This window comes from Ranitomeya imitator, chromosome 9 (genome assembly GCF_032444005.1).
Source record: "Ranitomeya imitator isolate aRanImi1 chromosome 9, aRanImi1.pri, whole genome shotgun sequence".
Classification (NCBI taxonomy): Eukaryota; Metazoa; Chordata; class Amphibia; order Anura; family Dendrobatidae; genus Ranitomeya; species Ranitomeya imitator.
The window spans coordinates 29,025,902-29,046,961 of NC_091290.1; the positions used below are offsets into that span (position 1 = coordinate 29,025,902).

Below are 21,060 nucleotides of genomic sequence, written 5' to 3' on the forward strand. Positions count from 1 at the left end.
CACCTGGACACAGCCAAATTAGGTGCGTTAGAACAGCGATGGATAGCCCGGTTATCTAATTACAACTTCAAGATCAAGTATCGAGCAGGTCGCAAGAATGGAAATGCCGATGCCCTATCCCGGATGCCACACTTGAGAGATGTAGAAGAAGAAATGGGGGAGCTTGAAGAAATTGAACTACCAGCCTTCCATCATCCCAAGGCAAAACATCATCAGTCAAGTACCTATCAGAAACAACAAGAGGTGAATTTAAATCCGTTAGCACACCATAGATGGGCTGACACCCAAGACAGCAATCCGGCTGTGAAGTTGGTGAAGGAACTGTTAACTGAGCAAAGTGCATATCCCGATGAGGATGCCCCAGAAGAGACGCATCAACTCTGGAAAGAGAGAGGCAAAATGTTCCTGTATCAAGGGAAGCTCTGTAGAAGGTACACCAATCCGAAAACACATGAATTGGTTTGGCAGATTATCGTGCCTAAACAAGATGTCAAGATGGTCCTCGAAGCTTACCATAATGGTGCTGGTCACTTCGGTTGGAAAAAGTTAGAAGTACTTCTAAGAGAAAGATTTTATTGGGTCGGGATGAGAAAATCAATCGAACAGTGGTGCAGAAATTGTGGCCCGTGCAACCTCAGAAGAAACGATCAAAAGAACCAAAGAGCACCACTGCAGCCCATAATCACCAAACAACCACTTGAACTTGTAGCCATGGACCACGTGAAGTTGACACCAAGCCGGTCTGGCTATGTCTATGCCTTGACCATCGTGGACCATTATTCACGCTTCTTGGTAGTAGTACCCGTAAAAGATCTGACAGCAAAAACAGCAGCCAAAGCGTTCCAAACGTACTTTTGTAGACCCCATGGATATCCGGAACAGGTTCTCACCGACCAAGGTACAGCCTTTGAATCAGAGATCTTCAGAGAATTCTGTAATATGTATGGTTGCAAAAAGATCCGGACGACGGCCTATCATCCACAAACAAACGGCTTATGCGAGAAGATGAACCATATTGTAATAGAACTACTAAAGACTTTACCTGAGGCAGAAAGGAATCAATGGCCAGAGAAATTGCCTGACTTGGTGGATCTGTATAATCATGTCCCGGTGAGTTCCACCAATTGCACCCCAGCTTACCTTATGCGTGCAAGACCCGGCCAATTACCAATCGATCTAGAAATGGGAATTCTGAAACCAGACGCAGAAGTCCAAGACTCCAATTGAGATATCATACGGCAAAAGCAGTATCGCCAAGTGCAAGAGAGTGTGGAAAGAAGCCTTCAGCAAACTAGAGAAAGACAAGAGCGAACTTTCAACCAGAATGCTCTAGCGACCCCATTAAGACCAGGTGACCAAGTGCTCAAGAGAAATCGTCGAACCAATAAACTGGACAATCAGTGGGAAGCCGTACCCTACACAGTTTTACCAACAAGAGTGGATAATCCTAAAATGTGTCTCATTAGCAAAAACGGAGGCTTAACATCTGTACTAGTGTCAAGAGACAATCTTAAATTATGTCCGGAAGCATTGAAAGAGCCAGACGTTGTCCAGCCAGAACCAGAAGTTATTCAACCCATACAGGTTCAACCAGTAAAGGAAAAAGAAGAGGAAGTGTATCACACCTGTATAGGAGACTTTCCCAAAACCCTACTAACATACCATGGTGCAGTAGTGGTTCCCATGGTGGCCTTTTACCCAACACCAAACCCAATACCAGAAGTCCCAAGACAGGAAGAGGCTGACCCCGTACTACAGGAGGTTCCAGGCCAGGAAGAACAGATTCCTGGTCAGAGTAATCCCATTCACGGTGGACTTGCCAACTCCATAGTCGTGGAATTATCTTTAGCAGAGCGGGCAGATACTACATCCGCAGTAGACAGTAGTACACCACATGAAGAGACACCGCTATTACGTAGATCACAGCGTAGTACCCAGGGTCAATTACCGGCCAGGTATGCAGATTACCAACTATAAAGCTCATAATGTGAATTGTATATATGTTATGCCGTATATAGTTAAACAGAAAATGTAGTATAGTCATTGTTATCAGTCTGCAACGTTTAAGCCCAGTGCCTACAGAGACTTGTCTGTATGAACTTCTTGCATATTCTTGAACTTTTTATCAGCCCGGAGGCACTAAATCAAAGCTCCGGAAAGACTGCTTTTTGAACTTTGCTCCTCGCTCTTTTTGAACTTTCTTTAGACTTTATATTGATAACTCCGTTGGAAAAATGGAACTAAATTCCTGGACACAAAGTGCAGTGCCTTTCCTAGTACCTTCAAGGATAGAACTGTATTAATGGACGCTATTTGAAGTGACTTTGTACAGAACTATATTTTTGTTTCCTCGAGTGGTTTTTGTAACTTTTCATTTTTAAGACTCTGTACATATTAAGTGTTATTTCAAAATGTTATTGTCCCACAGTCCCGGAGTACTGTTCTTAACTAAGGGGGAATGTGGCACCCCTAGGGGTATTTGCCACAAAAATAGTTACTGACAGTAAATGCAAATACTAAAATAGCAAGACTGCACTACCACCTCCGGCCAGAAGGGGGAGCTCCAGAGACTCCCCTTGATCCATTCTGGTCTGAGAGAAGAACTGGCAGTTGGGCTAAGGAGCTGAAAGTGAGAGGTCATACAGTTGAATCTCTAACAGCCCTGTGACTGTTACCAGGCCTAAATTACCGGCCTGAGGAGAAGAGGGATAGAGAAAAAGGACATTGTGAGAACCGGGTAGCATTAATCACTACCCAGAACAGGCGCAAAGACGGATACCGGATCCGTGGCTGTATTCATTACATATAATACAGCAACCGGAAAAACGTGAGGTGATATCAGCTTCACTAGGGTCGGACGCAGCAACAGACACAGAGTTCAGCGGCACTCCTGGAGGGGGTAAGCCGATAAAAGGACTCGGGTTGCCCGTCGAACCAGGACCCGGAGGGGACAGATTGGGCCGGCAGCCAGTTCACATACAGCAGCAGGGCCACACAGATATTGCGTACAATAAGAGGCGAAGACCCCGGCAGGGTCAAAGTAACTCAGAGTTCCCATACAGACTCCGGTGACAGGACTGGTTGTAAATCCTTTTTTGTTAAAGTAAACTGGTTAAACGTTTCAGTGCCTCAGTCTTTCATTTGGACAATAGCCATCTATCCAGGATTGGGATCATCACCGCTGGGAGAACCTGCTGCTGATCAAGTAAGTGCCTGTTCCCTCACGATACCCTTTACACTGTGCATTGCCTGAGGCCACAGCACCGGGTCAAGCCACCCGTGACACCCCCCTCAAGAGACAGACCCCATTGGTCCGGTGCTGGGTACCCCGGTCTCTTGGGCGTCACATTATCATCTATGTAATTGCTTTGAAATTACATCTCATCTTACCTCGATACGTTGGAATGCCATAACTCATAATATCAAGGTCAACAATGAAGCCAATCCCGTCTGGGCAAAGTGATACAAACTCCGCTGAAGAGACATAAAACAGGTTCCATTGCAATAAAAACGTGTTGATTAGAGTTAGAATCTCTTTGTGATGATTTTACAACCATTTTTTTAATTTTATGAGATTTGCATAAGAAAATACTCATGAAAGCATACAATTATTATTATACGTTGACATCTCATTGTGATCCATAAGAGCTCAGTGTTACAACTAGGACGTGTGAAGTTGCACAGAACAAGATGAACAATGGTATCTACGCAATCTAAGACCAATTTTGGAGACACCATAGGAGAGAAATTATCGATCCAAATGCTCCAGAATTTTAGTGTAATTTGTACACAAAACTGACTTTCATGATTTGAAATATGTTTCTTATAAATCTTTTATGAGCTTGTCCAACAAGGTGAAAGAGTTTTCCCAGAAGGTGTCATGGCTCATTAGAAAATCGCTATGGACTGTAGTGCGACCCTGTGAGCGGGAAACCCATAATATGAGTAACAATTTCCAATTCCTCTCTCACTGTATTTTACTTGAAGGCCACGTTCACGTCCAGTATTTGGTCAGTATTTTACATCAGTATTTGTAAGCCAAAACCAGCAGTGGAGCAAAGTATAATAGAAACACGTCACCACTTCTGTATTTTTCACCCACTTCTGTTTTTTGCTTACAAATAGTAATGTCAAATACTGAATGTGTGAATGTGGCCTAAGACTAGGGCTATGCAGAAACTTTGGACAGAACCAAACTTGGTGCCACTTCTGCAATGCAGCCCGATATAAGTTAATGGGATCACATTGCGATCCCAAGGGTAATGCGAATGAGACAAGCAAGTTGCAAGGAGTCCAATCTCGTTGGAATTTTTTCACGACCCCAAGGGTAATGCGAATGAGACAAGCAAGTTGCAAGGAGTCCAATCTTGTTGGATTTTTTTTTACGACTTACTTGTTGCAGTTGCAGTACCCAAACCCACTCACCTGTATTGTCTGCTATTTAGCAGTGGTGCTGGGTGAACTGTGGTTGCGTGACAGGGGTCATGGCCACTCTCCGATGCTGCAAGTGGAGACAGTTTTGCAGCATCAGAAGAACGTAGTTGCACTAAAATGATCTAGATCAGGAGCTTTCACTGCGCACAACTAATTTATTCAGCTTTTTGAGCAGTGCTTACAAGCTCTTGGAAAGAACTGTTCATATTCGGCCACCACTGCGAGACTGCAGCAGGATCCAGGAACCCAGACAATGAGCAGTAAATAATAAAATTAAAGGGAACCTGTCACCTGAATTTGGCGGGCCCTTTTATCGGTCCGATAGGCGGTGTTTTCAGATCGTTTATTCACCCCTTCCTTTCCCGCTGGCCGCAATATTGTCTTGAAGTTGATTCGCCTTCCTCCGTAGAACACGCATGCGCAAGGCAATCTTGCCTTGCGCACACGCAGTATGCTTTGCCCAACTGCGGGCAAAGCCGAAAAGCATTAGTGCGCATGCGCCGGCGCACTATGTCCCGGAACACAGCAAAATACTTCTGGGACATAGTGTGCTGGCGCATGCACACTAATGCTTTTCGGCTTTGCCCGCAGTTGGGCAAAGCATACTGCGTGTGCGCAAGGCAAGATTGCCTTGCGCACGCGTGTTCTACAGAGGAAGGCGAATCAACTTCAAGACAATATTGCGGCCAGTGGGAAAGGAAGAGATGAATAAAAGATCCGAAAACACCGCCCATCGGACCGAAAAAAGGGTCAATTGACAGGTTCCCTCTAAAAATGTCTCCATTTTTGAGAATGGAGAGGATTTTTAATAATTAAATTGCACTGTGTAATTTTACCCATTAAAGAACATGAGAACAACACTTTAAGAAAACGTATTCAGAGCAAAAAGGATAGCGATAGATCGTACCTGAGCTGTGCACGGGACAGGGATAGATCTCACAGTGGTCTCCCCATCCTGCACCCAAGGAACAACAGCACTGCTCTCGCGTAACATTCACAGCAAGAACACTGTCACAGAACAGAGTGTCATCCAGACTTAAAAAGCAATCTTTGAGATCTAAGCCACGAGAAACCTCTGTAATAATGAAATTGAAAAGAAATGATCACAAATTATAACTAGAAGATGACTCGTGTCACATTTTTAAATGTAATGTGTCACAAAACCAGTAATACACAAAAAAAAAAAATACGGTGCATTAAAACTGCTTGGGGGAGATTTAATATTGTTGTAAAAGGTTCGTCAAAATGTGTCAATGTTGTACAACATTTATCACTTCAGTTTTTAGCACCTGCTGCACCAAAACGGAAAAATTATGAAAAAGGGGGATGTGATTAACTTTTTTACGGTAGGTACAAAATTTATGATTGCATTTCTACTTAAAAGTCAAAAAAAACAAAAAGTCACTTATCGTAGACAGGTCTTAGCAATCTTAAAAAAATAGTGCAGACAGTAGACTGAATACATTTCGGTTGCAATCATTTTTAACATCCATAAAAGTCGCAAGTTGCGCAGAATTCTACGTTACCATTTGACACATTGGTCTCCGTTCCCATCATTGGGAAGTGCATCAATTAATATGGTCTCAGGATCTTATCATTGGGACGTGCAGCAAAAGCTACACCGATATAAATTTGGCACAAATTGTCTTTTCCTAAATGTGGATTTGTAGTGCGTACACAAAAATATTATCGCATGGTCCCTCTTGACAAATATCAGCCATTAGATCAGAGATTGCTACCCAAATGTATCTGTCTTCTGGTCAAGCAAAAAGGGATAGTTCATGACCAAGGTATCAAATCGGTGGTATCGGACCGATCACCTCCACTCGGGGGGGAGGGGGGGGGAACTAGGTCCCACGGCTACCTAGTGGGCAGAGCCGGAATACCACAGCTACATACACTGTAGTGGCCGTTCCCTGGTACTGATGTTCAGGTCACGTTCACTTAAATAGAAGTTAAGCAGCAGTATCCGTGAATGGACGCTACAGTGTAGGAGCTGTGGTGATCGAAATCACACTATGTCCTGCCAGCAGCTGCAGGATCAGATATCAGCTGATCGGTGGAAGGTGCTAGATGTCAGACCCACTCCGGTCTGATTTCGATGACCCATCCGTAAGGCTCATGCACATGACTGTAAAAATTGGGCGAGTGCTATCTGTCATTTTGACAGATAGCGCTCATCCTCATGTTATTCTATGAGGTTGTGCTCATGTCCAATTTTCACTCGGCCATTCAACTCTATGGGTCCATGGCAGAAAATTGGAACGCACTTGGATGACATAATGGATTGACGATACAGAGAAGGAGGGGAAATTTTCTCCACCTCCGAGAAAATTGGATCGCCTTCTGATCAAACTCTTATCAAAATTATAATCGGACCAATTTTCTTAAACGAAAGAAAAAGGGTCATGTGACCCTACCCTGAGACTAGGTCGGCAAAACATTAGTCTGAAAGCCCCTTTCAATAGGTTTTCTCATCGTGACAACACTGTTAAGGTACACCGATGTCGTAGAAGGGGGTCCTGCACTGCAATGTCCTGCAGACTGGAGCCAACTCAATCTCCCACTGCAAAATCATCTGTTTCCAGAACTTTTAGATTTGAGAGATTGCCTGTGACTAGTTCTTTGTGTATAATGGCACCACAAAACATTTTTCTAAAATGCAAATGACAAATTTGTAGGAAAGATACTTTAGAGAAGAAATCTGCATGAAATAGTAGTGACTTGCAAAGGAAGTGCTCAACCTAATATGTGATTACCTTCACATTTTTTCTGATCTTCACTAGGTGCATAGCCCGTGTCACAGACGCACATGTACGAGCCATCCAGATTCTCACACTTGCCATGAGGGGAGCAGATTTCCGGGAAGAGAGCACACTCATCTATATCTAAAATGAAAAAAAATATATATATATATATATATGAACAAAGAAACATCCAAGAGCCATTAAAACAAAATGGTTGGAGACTAGGCTTATAAAGTACCTTGACATATTTGTTGGATTCCTTGGTTATACAATCTGTAGCCTTCAGGACAGATACATTGGAAGGAGCCTGGAGTGTTTCTACATTGTCCTCCAACACACTGCTGTTGGGTTATGCACTCGTTGACGTCTGCAATGTAATAACTCAACAGATATAATAAATTGTCCTGTCTCTGACTGACAACTTTCACATCCACAAGATCAACTTTTTTTTTTAGAGCAAATTCACACTGGAATTTGGAGTGGATTCTGCTTCAAATACTTTTTGAATAAGCTTCCTATTCTTTTATACGTAGAGGAAAAAGAGCAAGATGTATATTTTTTAGGTGTTTTTGCTTGAAAATACTAAAAATTTTCTTTACTGAAGAGTTGTGCTTGCTTACAGCCCAATAAATAGGCATCTAGACGGTCACATGATTTTATCCAATGTATCAGCACAGATCTGTGAGACACTGAAGCAAATCAGAAGCCTCGACTTGTCTCACGGACCACCATAGACTTTAATGGTTGAGTCTAATCGTCAAAATTGCATTAGAACAAGACATGCTCGGAGACTCACGGATCTCATATTTGGATCCGAGATATTAATGGATGCATGAATACAACCATTGTACTCCATTGACTCAAGGGCTGTCCTGTAAAACAACAACACTAGGACGTGTCACACAGATGTGTGAATGCAGCCTTAGGGCTCATACAGACGAGCGTAAAAATTGGAAATGTGCTGCCCGATTTTTCATTAGCTACAAGGACAGCACACAGACCCATGTTACATGTTATTCAGTAGTTCTGTTCAGATGAACGATTTTTCTCTTTGCCCTACTCTCTGTGAGGAAGAAATTACAGCATTTAAGTCAATTGGTGCATAAAAAATCTTATCCCACACAACATCTTTGAGGCAACCAATTTTAATGGCTACATATCTATTATAAACCTAGGAAATTGTATTTGATCATGTACATATTTTAATGTAGATATATAAAAATGGATCACACAGATGTAAAAAGCGAACACTGATAACACACAGACGTAAAAAAACACAGGGATGAAAATCGGATGAAAAACAATAATCAAATGACGATTTCCAGTCGGTAAATCGTGATGTTTCAATCTGTTCCAGTGTTAATTAAAGGGGATATCCAGGACTTTTCAAAAACAAATGTATCTAAGTACTAAGGCTAGGTTCACATTGCGTTAATGGGTTAACGCTAGCGGACTCCGTTACATGGCGAAATTGTCGCAATTAACGCCATGCAACGGATCCGTTAGCGCACCCATTGATGGCAATGTGCTAACGGATCTCTAGCGCATCGCTAGCGCATGCCATTTTCGGCACGCGCTAGCGATGTCCTGTTAGTTTTGGACAGACCGCGGACGCTGCTTGCAGCGTCCGAGGTCCGTTCCTCGCTAGCGCAGATCGGTTATCTGCGCTAGCGGGAACAGCAAACGCGATCCCTTTTGGGACATTGCGTTAGCGCAGTCCGTAGTGCTATGCGCTAAACGGACTGCCCTAACGCAATGTGAACCTAACAGGCAGGTAATTACAACGTTACCTGTCTGTTGTGCACGGCGTCGTTCTTTCCCAGCGCAGAGTTGTCAAAGACGGCTCCTACTGGGGATTCCACTGCCTCTGCTGATGCGACGGACTGGGATTTTCAAGGTCATTCTGATTAACGGCCAGCTCAACCAGTTAGGCAGTGGGGATGCGGCTGCCAACCAGAATGAGCTCGGAAGTCCCGCCCAGTCTACAGAGCAGAAAAGAAGCTACCGCTCTGTAGACATGACGTCAGCAGAGGCTTCTGATTCCCCGGCAGGAGCGTCTGTGACCGCTCTGTACTGGGCGAGAATGGAGCCGTGCACAACAGGCAGGTAAGTTGCAATTACCTGCCTGTTAGTGTTAGATGCATTTTTTTTTGTAAAGTCCCTGATATCCCCTTAAAAGAAGTAGTCACATCAGGACCACCTAAAGCCATACGCATTATTACTATACAGGGATAACGCAAAGCAAATGCCTTTTCTTAGGATTTTCCTCTATAAACGATTGTAGAGCCAATAACAAGGACTGCTTTTCATCCGTGTGCTGGATAAAGTTTTCAACAATTTTTGTCCCATTTTTACCATCAACGTGATATCTTTTTTTCTTTGCTATTTTTCACATTAAGGTCATTTTTGACACATGGTAAGGTTTTAATGCCAGACAGTATATGACTGTTCCGATTTGGGTTCACCTTATCGTGGTGGGATGGCTTTTATGCTTTTCCAAGTACCCTGTGTTATTTATATGCTCATTTGGTTTCTATCTTAGGTTTTGTCTGTTTAATGGCCAGTGTGAACATGTTCCTACATGTTGCATGTATACCAACTTATACACCAGTTCTTTTTTTTTAATCTGTTTTTCTTGTAGGCCAAAAAAAAATGCAAGCATCTCCTACCTACCAAACAGACAAAAACAGATAGCAGTCAAATTGCATCCATGTGCTTTCAAGGACCTCTTTTTTTATATTGTCCCTTTTGTCTCCCAAAATATGTGGACATCTGAGACTGACAGATTTGATCTATCCCTTTCCAATATAATATCTTACAATAGCTTCTACTTTTTGAAATTTAATTTTCTAAAACTGATTGAGATGTCTTCATTTTATTATTTGCTGATCTGCAAATTTAGATTTTTAGCACGTCCAAAGCTTCACCCGTCATCTTACCTTCACATACCAATGGTCTTCTATTCTTTATTTTGAATCCGGTCTGACATTCACATTTGTAGTAACCCGGAAAATTAACACAACTGCGAGAGTCGCCGCACATTCCGGAGCGTGAACACTCGTCAACATCTGTGAGATGACAGTTTCATCGAGAGAAAGGAAACAAACCGGTCAGTACATATTTGCAGGGGTTTATTTTCACCTTCAACTTTCTGTTCAAAACTCTTGCCTTTGTATCCATATTTAAAAAATTAGCTGTTACCACCCCATGGTTTTAAGCACGCAAAGAGCTATTTCAATTGCGTTCCTCTTTCGGTACATTTTTAAAAAAATATCAGTAATATAGATTTTTTGGTTGCGACCAGGGTTAAGAACAGCACTTTGCGCAAGATGGAGCTTTCTTCTTTCCTAATTTTGTTTCATTCCTTTTTTCTTTCTTTTCCTTTGTACATTTTTTCACGCATTGTTAATCCATCCTTTATGACTGATTTCCCCTGTAAGGCTATGTTTACACGTTGCGTTTTTGCTGTGTTTTTTTTTTTCTGCAGGCAAAATTTTGTCTCTTGGCAGTAAATAAACAGCTGACAAAAAGCAGGTTTTGCTGTGTTTTTTGCTGTGTTTTTATTGCTGCATTTTTGTTGTCTCTTATGCATGTTGATAAAGTTTAGTGTACCCACCAAAAAAGCATGATTTAACTTCCTTAGGTGTTTGCAGCAAAAACTGATAACGTTTTTTTCCTGCATTTTTGCACTTACCCATTGTTTCCTATGGGTGAAAAAATGCTGCAAAAATGGTGAAAGAAGTGACATGGTACAGTTTGCATAAACGCAGAAGTTTTCCAAATCAGTGCGGAAAATAAACCAATGTGTGTGCATGAGATTTCTGAAACCTCATAGACTTTGCTGGTACTGTAAAACGCACTTTAAAATTTGCATTAAAAAATGCAGCAAAAAAACAGAAAAAAAAAACAACAACTTTTGAACATAACCTAACTGGGGGTGACATATTGTCTCCAGTTACGGTCTCTTACCTGCACTATAAGGCTGGTCTGGGTCTTCTTCCTCCTGATCCCTGGTGATCACATGACTAGTATAGTTGAGGGAGTACTGTTAGTGTTTCCCAAACTGTATACACGTGGCTCATTCAAGTCTGTGTATACAGAAATCAGGAAGACAGAGATGGTAATAAACCATGTCCGCCTTCTCTAGAGTGAGTCCGGCCAACTCTACAGCTGCATAATGTCCATGCAGCTGTTGACCCTGTAAGAATATTCTAAAATGTCCTTGTATGTTCTCCATATTGGTACTAGCCCACAACTTTTTAAGACGATGGGAGGTCCACAAATAGATAATAAGGTTCTGTTTACACTTGTGTCAGAGGTCTCCTTATGAACCTCCATTGCTGCCTTATTTTTCCAGCAAAATTTCAAGAAACCTAACAGACACCATTAAAGTCAATTTGTTTGACACGTGAAAGATCCATTCCTTACATGAATTCCTATTTTTATTTCTAAAATGAAACAAACAAAAAACACAATTCCTAACATTACTCTAAACATATATTGCAGTTTTAGTGTCCTGAGTATAATATTATTTAATTTATTTATATTTTATAGTAACTGAGTTTAGAATTACATTATCTTTACTATTTTATGATTCATTCTGCATTTTTGGTTTTCCAGTTTGAACATAAAAAACAATTCTCATCCAAAATAGGTCAGCCACGCTAAAGGTTGAAAACAGAGAAGAACACAAAATGTTTAAAGGTTGAAAACAGAGAAGAACACAAAATGTTTAAAGGTTGAAAACAGAGAAAACAAAATGTTTTCTTACCCACGCAAGATCTTTGTCCATGTGATACATTTAGTCTGTATCCATGATGACAATGACAGTTGAATGATCCAGCTGTATTCAGACACAAGCCCTTTCCGTGACCACAAGGTTCACTTTTACATTCATCAAGATCTAAGATGTAAAAACACAGTATATGATAGAATCTGACCAATGACAAAACAATAGTGACATAGAGCAAACGATACAAAATTCCATAGCGAGTCTTCAATTCTTTTTACACATATTTTAGCACTAGGACTGTCTCTGAATGTTTCGCCAAATACTAGTGCTGAGATGTGAAACTTCTATGGTGCAGTATTAGGCAATGCTTTTCTGTTCAACCAAAGGCTAAAGGGAACCTGTCAGCGCCCTCCAGTTTGAAAAACCACCACTATGTGCTTTTTCCCATAGTGCCATAAAATGCTATTTTCTTGTAAAAGTCAACTTTTATGATGTCACGGGGCTACCGCGACAGAGAGGTTCCAAAGAACCGCAGCGCTCTGGGCCTCGTTCACACACAGTGAACAGAAGCTCTTCTCCTGTATTCTGACCTGGCTGCTTTGTGCCAGCAGTGCAGGAGTTAACCTTGTTGCCGAGAGCTGGGTCTCTCAGCTGAAGTGGATTTTGTAATATCCTCCTCTATATAGACCCAGCCTTGACTATAGCTATTGTCAGTGATCAGTTCAGCTGCCTGGCTTGGAGGTTGAAGGAGTGTGGTATTAGGAGCTTGGAGGTTTATTTACAGAGATTGGTGTCTGCTGTTTTGGTTGCATGTTAAACCTGTTTTCCTTCATAGTTTTTTTTCCTTCTCTTCCCTTCTCTGAGTTACATCTGTGGTTGTGTGAGCATTTCGTGAGTTTGAGACTTTTAGTTACCTTGTCTGTATACCCTGTTTATTGTTGTATTTATACACTGAAGCAGTCCACCTCCCTTGGGGGGAGAGGGGACCACTAATAGGGTCTGCACAGGAGACAGGGATACGCTGGCGGTTCGGGCCTCCTAACCATTATAGGTACCCCTGAGATAAGGGAAAGCCAGGGCCCCATTATAGTGGCAGGGACAGATGCGGGTCCCAGTATGCCATCCTGCCCCTTTATCGCCGTTAACGGCATGACATGTGAGCTGTTCGTCATGTGCAAATTAGCCAGGACTGTTCCTCAAGGGTGTCGCTACCCCCAGACCAGTCTGACTTCCAATGCTCAACAGTTGTGAATGAAGTCCTGCGTGTAGTCCTGCCCGGTTTCTTTCCTGCCTTGGCATGTGCAGTGAACGCAGGTGTACTCTCCGCTCTCCCAGGTTGCTCAGCAAGCAGTCACAGAGAAGCTGTCTGGTTTCTCAGCGTGCACAAGGCTCCACTTTGCGATCCCAGGAATTTGCAGCGTGCCTATGAAGCTGAAGAGAGTACATCCAGCTTCTTTGTACATAAGTAGGCAGGACACAGTTGGGATTTCTGGAGGTTGTAAGATGCGGTGTTTTGTGTGTAAGATATTAACAATTTGCGGGACTTTTTTTTTATTTTTACATACGGTAAATGCATTATTTGGAGTAAAAATAATTTTTGCAATTTGGTTTCATTAACTTATTTTGCATTGTTTTGCTTTTGCAAGGTCAGTCAACTTAAATGTGGACCATAAATCAGCTGTGAAAAAAAAAAAGAAAAGAAAGAAAACATTCCAGACAGTGACAGTGCAAACGACGTCGGGCAGCAGGACTGCTCAGTGGTTAGTACTGTTGCCTTGCAAAGCAGGTGTCTTGGTATCAAATCCCACTAAGGACAATATCTGGAAGCAGTTTGTATGTTCTCCCCGTGTTCCGTGTTCTTGTGGGTTTCTTCAGGGTATTTCTGGTTTCCTCCCACATTCCAAATGCATACTGATTGTGAACCATAATGGGAACAGTACTGATGATGATGTTCGTAAAGTGTTGTGAAAATTAATGGTGCTGCTATATCAGCGAGTAAAATAAATAATAAAGGCAAGTGGCGCAAAATTTTCAATCAAACCCAACTACAAAAATTATTTTTAGCAAAAAATACATTTATTTAAATAACAAAAAAATATGTCCCCAAAGGTGGACAAGCCCTTTAACCATACCCTCTTTTATATGATACAAAGTCAGACTAGTCTAGGGGATTATTCCTGGCTTATTTGCTTATAAGAGGTATCGTTTCTCCTTATGGAGAGTGACATACCATCTCTGGCTTGTCAAGGTAAGGAGGTTTATTCGCCGTGCAATGCTCCTCTGGGAAATATAATATGCAAATTGCCTCTTTTGAGAAAAAAGAGGACTTAAACTCTATAGCGCCACCTGTTGGAAGTAGCGATCCTACAAGTCACAATCAACCCTTTAAGGCCGGCTTCACACTTGCGAGTTTTACGGACGTAAGAGCGCAGAAACTACGTCCGTAAAACTCGCAAAAAATACGGCACAATTATTCTCTATGCCTCTGCACCTAGAAAGCTCCCAGGCTTTCTCCCAGGCTTTCTAGGAAAGTTCCCACGATCTATGAACATCCAGCAGAGGGCGCCTCACCGCCAATGAAGCTAAATATAGCTCATTGATCTATATTTAGCCTCATTCCCCAGGGTTTTGCAGCGAGGAGTAGCATTGCATTAGCAAAGCTCCTTGCTGCAAAATGTTTTAACCCCTTCAGAAGGATTTACATCGTTGGACGTTACAGATCTGCGGAGGGTAAGTATATTGTTGGTTTATTATGTTTTTCTTTCACAGAACGAGGGTCTTCAGTGACTGGATTGGGCGTAGAATAAAATACTCCAACAACCATTGTTTTTATTTCATTAAAATAATTTTAAATAATGTGTTTGTGTTTTATTTAACCCTTTACTACAATTGGATTAATAATGGATAGGTGTCATAATTGACGCCTCTCCATTATTAATTAGGCTTAATGTCACCTTACAATAGCAAGGTGGCATTAACCCTTCATTACCCCATATCCCACCGCTACACGGGAATGGGAAGAGAGTGGCCAAGTGCCAGAATAGGCGCATCTTCCAGATGTGCCTTTTCTGGGGTGGCTGGGGGCAGATATTTTTAGCCAGGGGGGGGGCCAATAACCATGGACCCTCTCCAGGCTATTAATATCTGCCCTCAGTCACTGGCTTTACTACTCTGGCGGAGAAAATTGCGCGGGAGCCCACGCCAATTTTTTCCGCCATTTAGCCCTTTATTTTAAGAGCTAGAACGGCCAAATTTTGCAGATACACTCTACTGACATTAGTAGTGTGGAATCTGCAAAAAAAAATGGAGAGAAGACATGGTTTACTGTATGTAAACCATGTCTCAAATCATGTCGGGTTTTAGGAAGGAGAAAGAAAAAGCCGGTAATTGAATTACCGGATTTCAAGCTGTATAGCGCTGGAAAAAATAGTAATATATATACATATATGTGTCTACTGACATATATATATATATATATATATATATATATACAGTTAGGGCCAGAAATATTTGGACAGTGACACAATTTTCGTGAGTTGGGCTCTGCATGCCACCACATTGGATTTGAAATGAAACCTCTACAACAGAATTCAAGTGCAGATTGTAACGTTTAATTTGAAGGGTTGAACAAAAATATCTGATAGAAAATGTAGGAATTGTACACATTTCTTTACAAACACTCCACATTTTAGGAGGTCAAAAGTAATTGGACAAATAAACATAACCCAAACAAAATATTTTTATTTTCAATATTTTGTTGCAAATCCTTTGGAGGCAATCACTGCCTTAAGTCTGGAACCCATGGACATCACCAAACGCTGGGTTTCCTCCTTAATGCTTTGCCAGGCCTTTACAGCCGCAGCCTTCAGGTCTTGCTTGTTTGTGGGTCTTTCCATCTTAAGTCTGGATTTGAGCAAGTGAAATGCATGCTCAATTGGGTTTAGATCTGGAGATTGACTTGGCCATTGCAGAATGTTCCACTTTTTGGCACTCATGAACTCCTGGGTAGCTTTGGCTGTATGCTTGGGGTCATTGTCCATCTGTACTATGAAGCGCCGTCCAATCAACTTTGCAGCATTTGGCTGAATCTGGGCTGAAAGTATATCCCGGTACACTTCAGAATTCATCCGGCTACTCTTGTCTGCTCTTATGTCATCAATAAACACAAGTGACCCAGTGCCATTGAAAGCCATGCATGCCCATGCCATCACGTTGCCTCCACCATGTTTTACAGAGGATGTGGTGTGCCTTGGATCATGTGCCGTTCCCTTTCTTCTCCAAACTTTTTTCTTCCCATCATTCTGGTACAGGTTGATCTTTGTCTCATCTGTCCATAGAATACTTTTCCAGAACTGAGCTGGCTTCTTGAGGTGTTTTTCTGCAAATTTAAGTCTGGCCTGTCTATTTTTGTTATTGATGAATGGTTTGCATCTAGATGTGAACCCTTTGTATTTACTGTCATGGAGTTTTCTCTTTACTGTTGATTTAGAGACAGATACACCTACTTCACTGAGAGTGTTCTGGACTTCAGTTGATGTTGTGAACGGGTTCTTCTTCACCAAATTAAGTATGCGGCGATCATCCACCACTGTTGTCATCCGTGGACGCCCAGGCCTTTTTGAGTTCCCAAGCTCACCAGTCAATTCCTTTTTTCTCAGAATGTACCCAACTGTTGATTTTGCTACTCCAAGCATGTCTGCTATCTCTCTGATGGATTTTTTCTTTTTTTTCAGCCTCAGGATGTTCTGCTTCACCTCAATTGAGAGTTCCTTTGACCGCATGTTGTCTGCTCACAGCAACAGCTTCCAAATGCAAAACCACACACCTGGAGTCCACCCCTGACCTTTTAACTACTTCATTGATTACAGGTTAACGAGGGAGACGCCTTCAGAGTTAATTGCAGCCCTTAGAGTCCATTGTCCAATTACTTTTGGTCCCTTGAAAAAGAGGACGCTATGCATTACAGAGCTATGATTCCTAAACCCTTTCTCCGATTTGGATGTGGAAACTATCATATTGCAGCTGGGAGTGTGCACTTTCAGCCCATATTATATATATAATTGTATTTCTGAACATGTTTTTGTAAACAGCTAAAATAACAAAACTTGTGTCACTGTCCAAATATTTCTGGCCCTAACTGTGTGTATATATATATATATATATATATATATATATATATATATATATATATATATATATATATAGACAGTGTATATATATATATATATTTTTTTCTTTTTGGGACACATGGATCATTTCTATAGCGGTATGTTGGTTTTGCAAGCCTGCGAGAAAACCACGCAGTACAGATGCCATACGGATTACATACGGAGGATGCCATGCGCAAAAAACGCTGACACACCCTGCCTACGGAGGAGCTACGGACCACTATTTTCGGGACTTTTCAGCGTATTACGGCCGTAATATACGGACCGTATTTTCATACGCTGAGTGTGAAGCCGGCCTAACGAGTCGTGAAATATGACTTAGGATAAAAGCCAAATCAGTATTGAGATACTTTGAGATAGTTTAAGTCTCAGAAGAGGCAATTTGCTTGCTTATAAGATACATCCCATATAAAGTTGATTTTTACAATATAGTGCTCTAATAAAAGAATTTAAGGTTACAGTTGGCATTTGGCAGGATGGAGGGACCTGACGGGTTAACAAAGGTTACTAAAGGAATCATGAGCTAAGCCTAGAGAATTGGATGTTTTACTTACCTACACAAACTCTCTTCTCCGGATCTGGGAAGTATCCCGGATTACAAATGCAGTAGAAACCTGTAGGGGTTGAGATACATTCTCCATGTCCACACAGGTTTCTAATCATTTTACACTCATCGGTTTCTAGGTAGAAAAAAAAATCAGGTCATTGATCAAAGGTAGCTCATAATTTATGAAGCATTTAAGGTGTTTTCCATGACTTTTCCTTAGGATCGTCCATAAATGTTTCATTGGAGTCTAACCAATGGGACCCATGCTCTATAAAAGGGTTATGAATGGGACTGAGAACCAATTCCCCAACACTCATGTGTTTGACTGTGTAAACAAGGGTGGTACTTGTTGGAGCGTTCTGATCATCAGTAGTGATGAGCGAGTGTACTCGTTGCTCGGGTGGTCTCTGAGTATTTTGTGACTGCTCGGAGATTACGTTTTCATCGCCTCAGCAGCATGATTTACAGCTATTAGCCAGGCTGAGTACATGTGGGGATTCCCTAGCAACCAGGCAACCCCCACATGTACTCAGCCTGGCTAATAGTTGAAAATCATTTAGCTGCCGTGATGAAAATTAAATCTCTGAACACTAACAAATACTCGGAGGTCAAACGAGCGTGCTCAGGAAAACCCGAGCAACAAGTACACTCGCTCATCACTAATCATCAGGTGTCCTATGATTGGACTTCCACAATCAAGCATGGAGAGGCCATTAAAGAGATTGTCCACTACTTTATCATTGATGACCTATCAATGATCAGCAGTTTTCAGCGGCTTCTGGCCGAAAAGCTTCATTGTGGAGCTGCTCTGTTTTCTGATAGTGGCCGTGGATGGGTACTGCACATCCATCTCCTATTAAAATCAATAGGAGGCGGATGTGCAGTATCTGGCCATGGCCACGATTAGAAGATGGAGTAGCTCCACAATTGAGTATTTCCGGCCAGCAGACGCCAATATAGAGAACAATTGATTGTTGGGGGTTCTGGGTGCCAGACCCCGACCGATCATACATTAATGACATCCTACGCATAGGTCATCAAAGATAAAGTAGTGGACAACCTTTTTAATGTTTAAGTAATAGGAAACCCATTAAATGTCAGCAGTCACTTAGTAACTTACCGGTCAATTGTGTGGGAGCAATCTCGACAGCGCTCCGTGTGTCATACTCGGCAGGTATTTTCCGCACCGCCACGGTTGTGGGCTCCAAAACAATTGCTGAAAATTAAGGCATATTAGTATATAATTTTTTTTTTTAACTTTGCATTGCCCATCAATGGCTCCCTTGGCTATCTCTGTAATTTTTAACAGAAGAAATTGTGCAGCATGCTGACATTTTTTCCAGTAAAATTGACGTACGAGAAAAGCTGACTGAATTTCACCAGTGTTTGGTCAGAATTTCATCAGCACACAGATGGCATCCAAAATGCTGTTTGTTTTCACCGACCCATAGACTTGTATTGCCAATTTCCTCCGAAACTCGGATCAGTATCAGAGATGTCTCTTCAATTTTGCACTAACCATTCTGTCTAAGTAAAAAACCTGATATGTGAACAGCCCCATAGATTATCAGGTACGAGTGTTATCAATAAAAAAAACCTGCGTAGCGCTCATACGTCAAAATCTGATACATGAATGAGCCCTTCTTTGAACCATTTCACGGTTTCCCAAGTGGTTAAAAGGAGTGATATATGACAAAACGCGCGCACAGCAATGTCCTTTTGACATTGCTGTGCATTATGTTAATTTTATCGGGCGCCAGAATCCGCTTAGAAAAGACGTCTTGTTCACATACCCTAAGGGCTCGCTCCCAATTGGATTGCATTCCTACCAATTTAATCCTATGCTTTTGTTCTCAATGGCGTTTTTTTTTTTCTGCTCCAATCGGATCGTGTTTGGACAGGAAAAATATTGCAGAATGCTGTGACTACATGCCAAATTTGGATCACACGCACCCATATAAGTCTATAGGTGCGTGTGAAACATCGCACTGCACTCGGACATCACCCGATTGCAGTGTGATTCCCGATGCCGCCGGTAGATGGGGAGAATACTATAGCCGTCTCCTCCACAGCTGTGCTGTGATTCTCTGATGTGAGAGAATCGGAGCACGGAGCGCTGACACTCGCAGCAGATCAGAAGCCGAATGTCTATTACAGTCAAAGTCACAAGTGGATCCAGCAGTATTATTAGTCCTCCCCTTATTTTGCCCTTTTCTTTTGAATACACTTCTTATGCTGAAGCAAAAAGCTGTAATCAAATTGTGGCATTTTTCCAAAACTTGTAGCTCAAGGGAATACTGGTGCTTATTGAAGAGACCAAACTCAGGATGGAGACTTATTTTCAAGGCAGTGCTCCATTGGAACAAAAAATGCCAAGTATGGGTAGCATGTTCTACTTTGCATTTTTCCTAAAGTTATCCTGAAGTCAGTAAAGAAATGTGAAGCACATTTTTTTTTTTTGCTGTTGTTGTCGGATTTGTCCATTTTTACTTTATTTTTCAAAATGCAGATTGCTGTAAGTATCTTATTTCGTACACTTTTTTCCCATTGAAAAAAAAAACCTGAAAAAAATGCACGTATATCAAAAAAGCTCACAAAATACACTCACATGAAATTGATATTTTTTGCAATCTAAAACAGGCACTGTAAAAAAAAAACAAATGTGAAAAAAGTCTAAGGCTATGTGCACACGTTGCGGATTTTGCTGCGAACCGCAGCGGATTTGATGCAGTTTTCCATGCGTTGTACAGTACCATGTAAATGTATGGAACACAAAATCCGCAGTGCACATGGTGCGGAAAAAAACGCGCGGAAACGCAGCGGTGTTTTTTCCACAGCATGTCAATTCCTTGTGCGGATTCCGCAACGTTTTACATCTGCTCCATAATAGGAATCCGCAGGTGTAAAACCGCACAAATAATGCGGTAAATCTCCAGGTAAAACGCAGGGTGTTTTACCTGCGGATTTTTAGGAATCTGCGTGTAAGAATCCACGGCAGATACCGCAACGTGTGCACATAGCCTAAAGGAATGGAATACTACGAGACTGAGCACTATAGAAAGACAAGTCGATTCAGAATACCTAATTTACTCTGCATTTTGGTCAGAAGTGAATTCAAAGGGAATGGGAAAAGTAATGGAAGACTTTCTCTCTGGATCCACTCTTTGCTTTAGCTCCGAAAACCTGCGTTAGGCTTTGTGCACATGGTGTCTTTTAGATGTCAGCCCAGACAGTGAATTTTCCCAGATGAATCCACTACAGGAACACACTGGGAGTTGTTATGAACCCTGAAGTGGTTGAAGGAAGCGGAATAAGACTGAACATGTGCACAACAACGTCGCTTTGGCATTGCTGTGCATTCCGTTCATTTTATGGAGCGCTTTTGTGGCGCTTTTTCAGATAGTTTCCAGGGCTTAAAATGACACCGTGTAC

The 21,060-nt window shown here is 41.8% G+C and overlaps 1 protein-coding gene across 1 annotated transcript in view; it reads right to left on the reverse strand.

Annotated features, from left to right (window-relative positions):
* Positions 1-21,060, reverse strand: part of LTBP3 (latent transforming growth factor beta binding protein 3) — an 84,838-nt gene that overhangs the window by 17,876 nt on the left and 45,902 nt on the right. Inside the window, exons 11-18 of the mRNA XM_069739287.1 lie at positions 18,749-18,844; positions 17,636-17,761; positions 11,953-12,084; positions 10,121-10,249; positions 7,420-7,548; positions 7,194-7,322; positions 5,342-5,509; positions 3,391-3,474 (exon numbers count right to left, since the gene is read on the reverse strand). Of these exons, the coding sequence (XP_069595388.1) occupies positions 3,391-3,474; positions 5,342-5,509; positions 7,194-7,322; positions 7,420-7,548; positions 10,121-10,249; positions 11,953-12,084; positions 17,636-17,761; positions 18,749-18,844 (993 nt within the window). The remainder of the gene's footprint in view (positions 1-3,390; positions 3,475-5,341; positions 5,510-7,193; positions 7,323-7,419; positions 7,549-10,120; positions 10,250-11,952; positions 12,085-17,635; positions 17,762-18,748; positions 18,845-21,060) is intronic.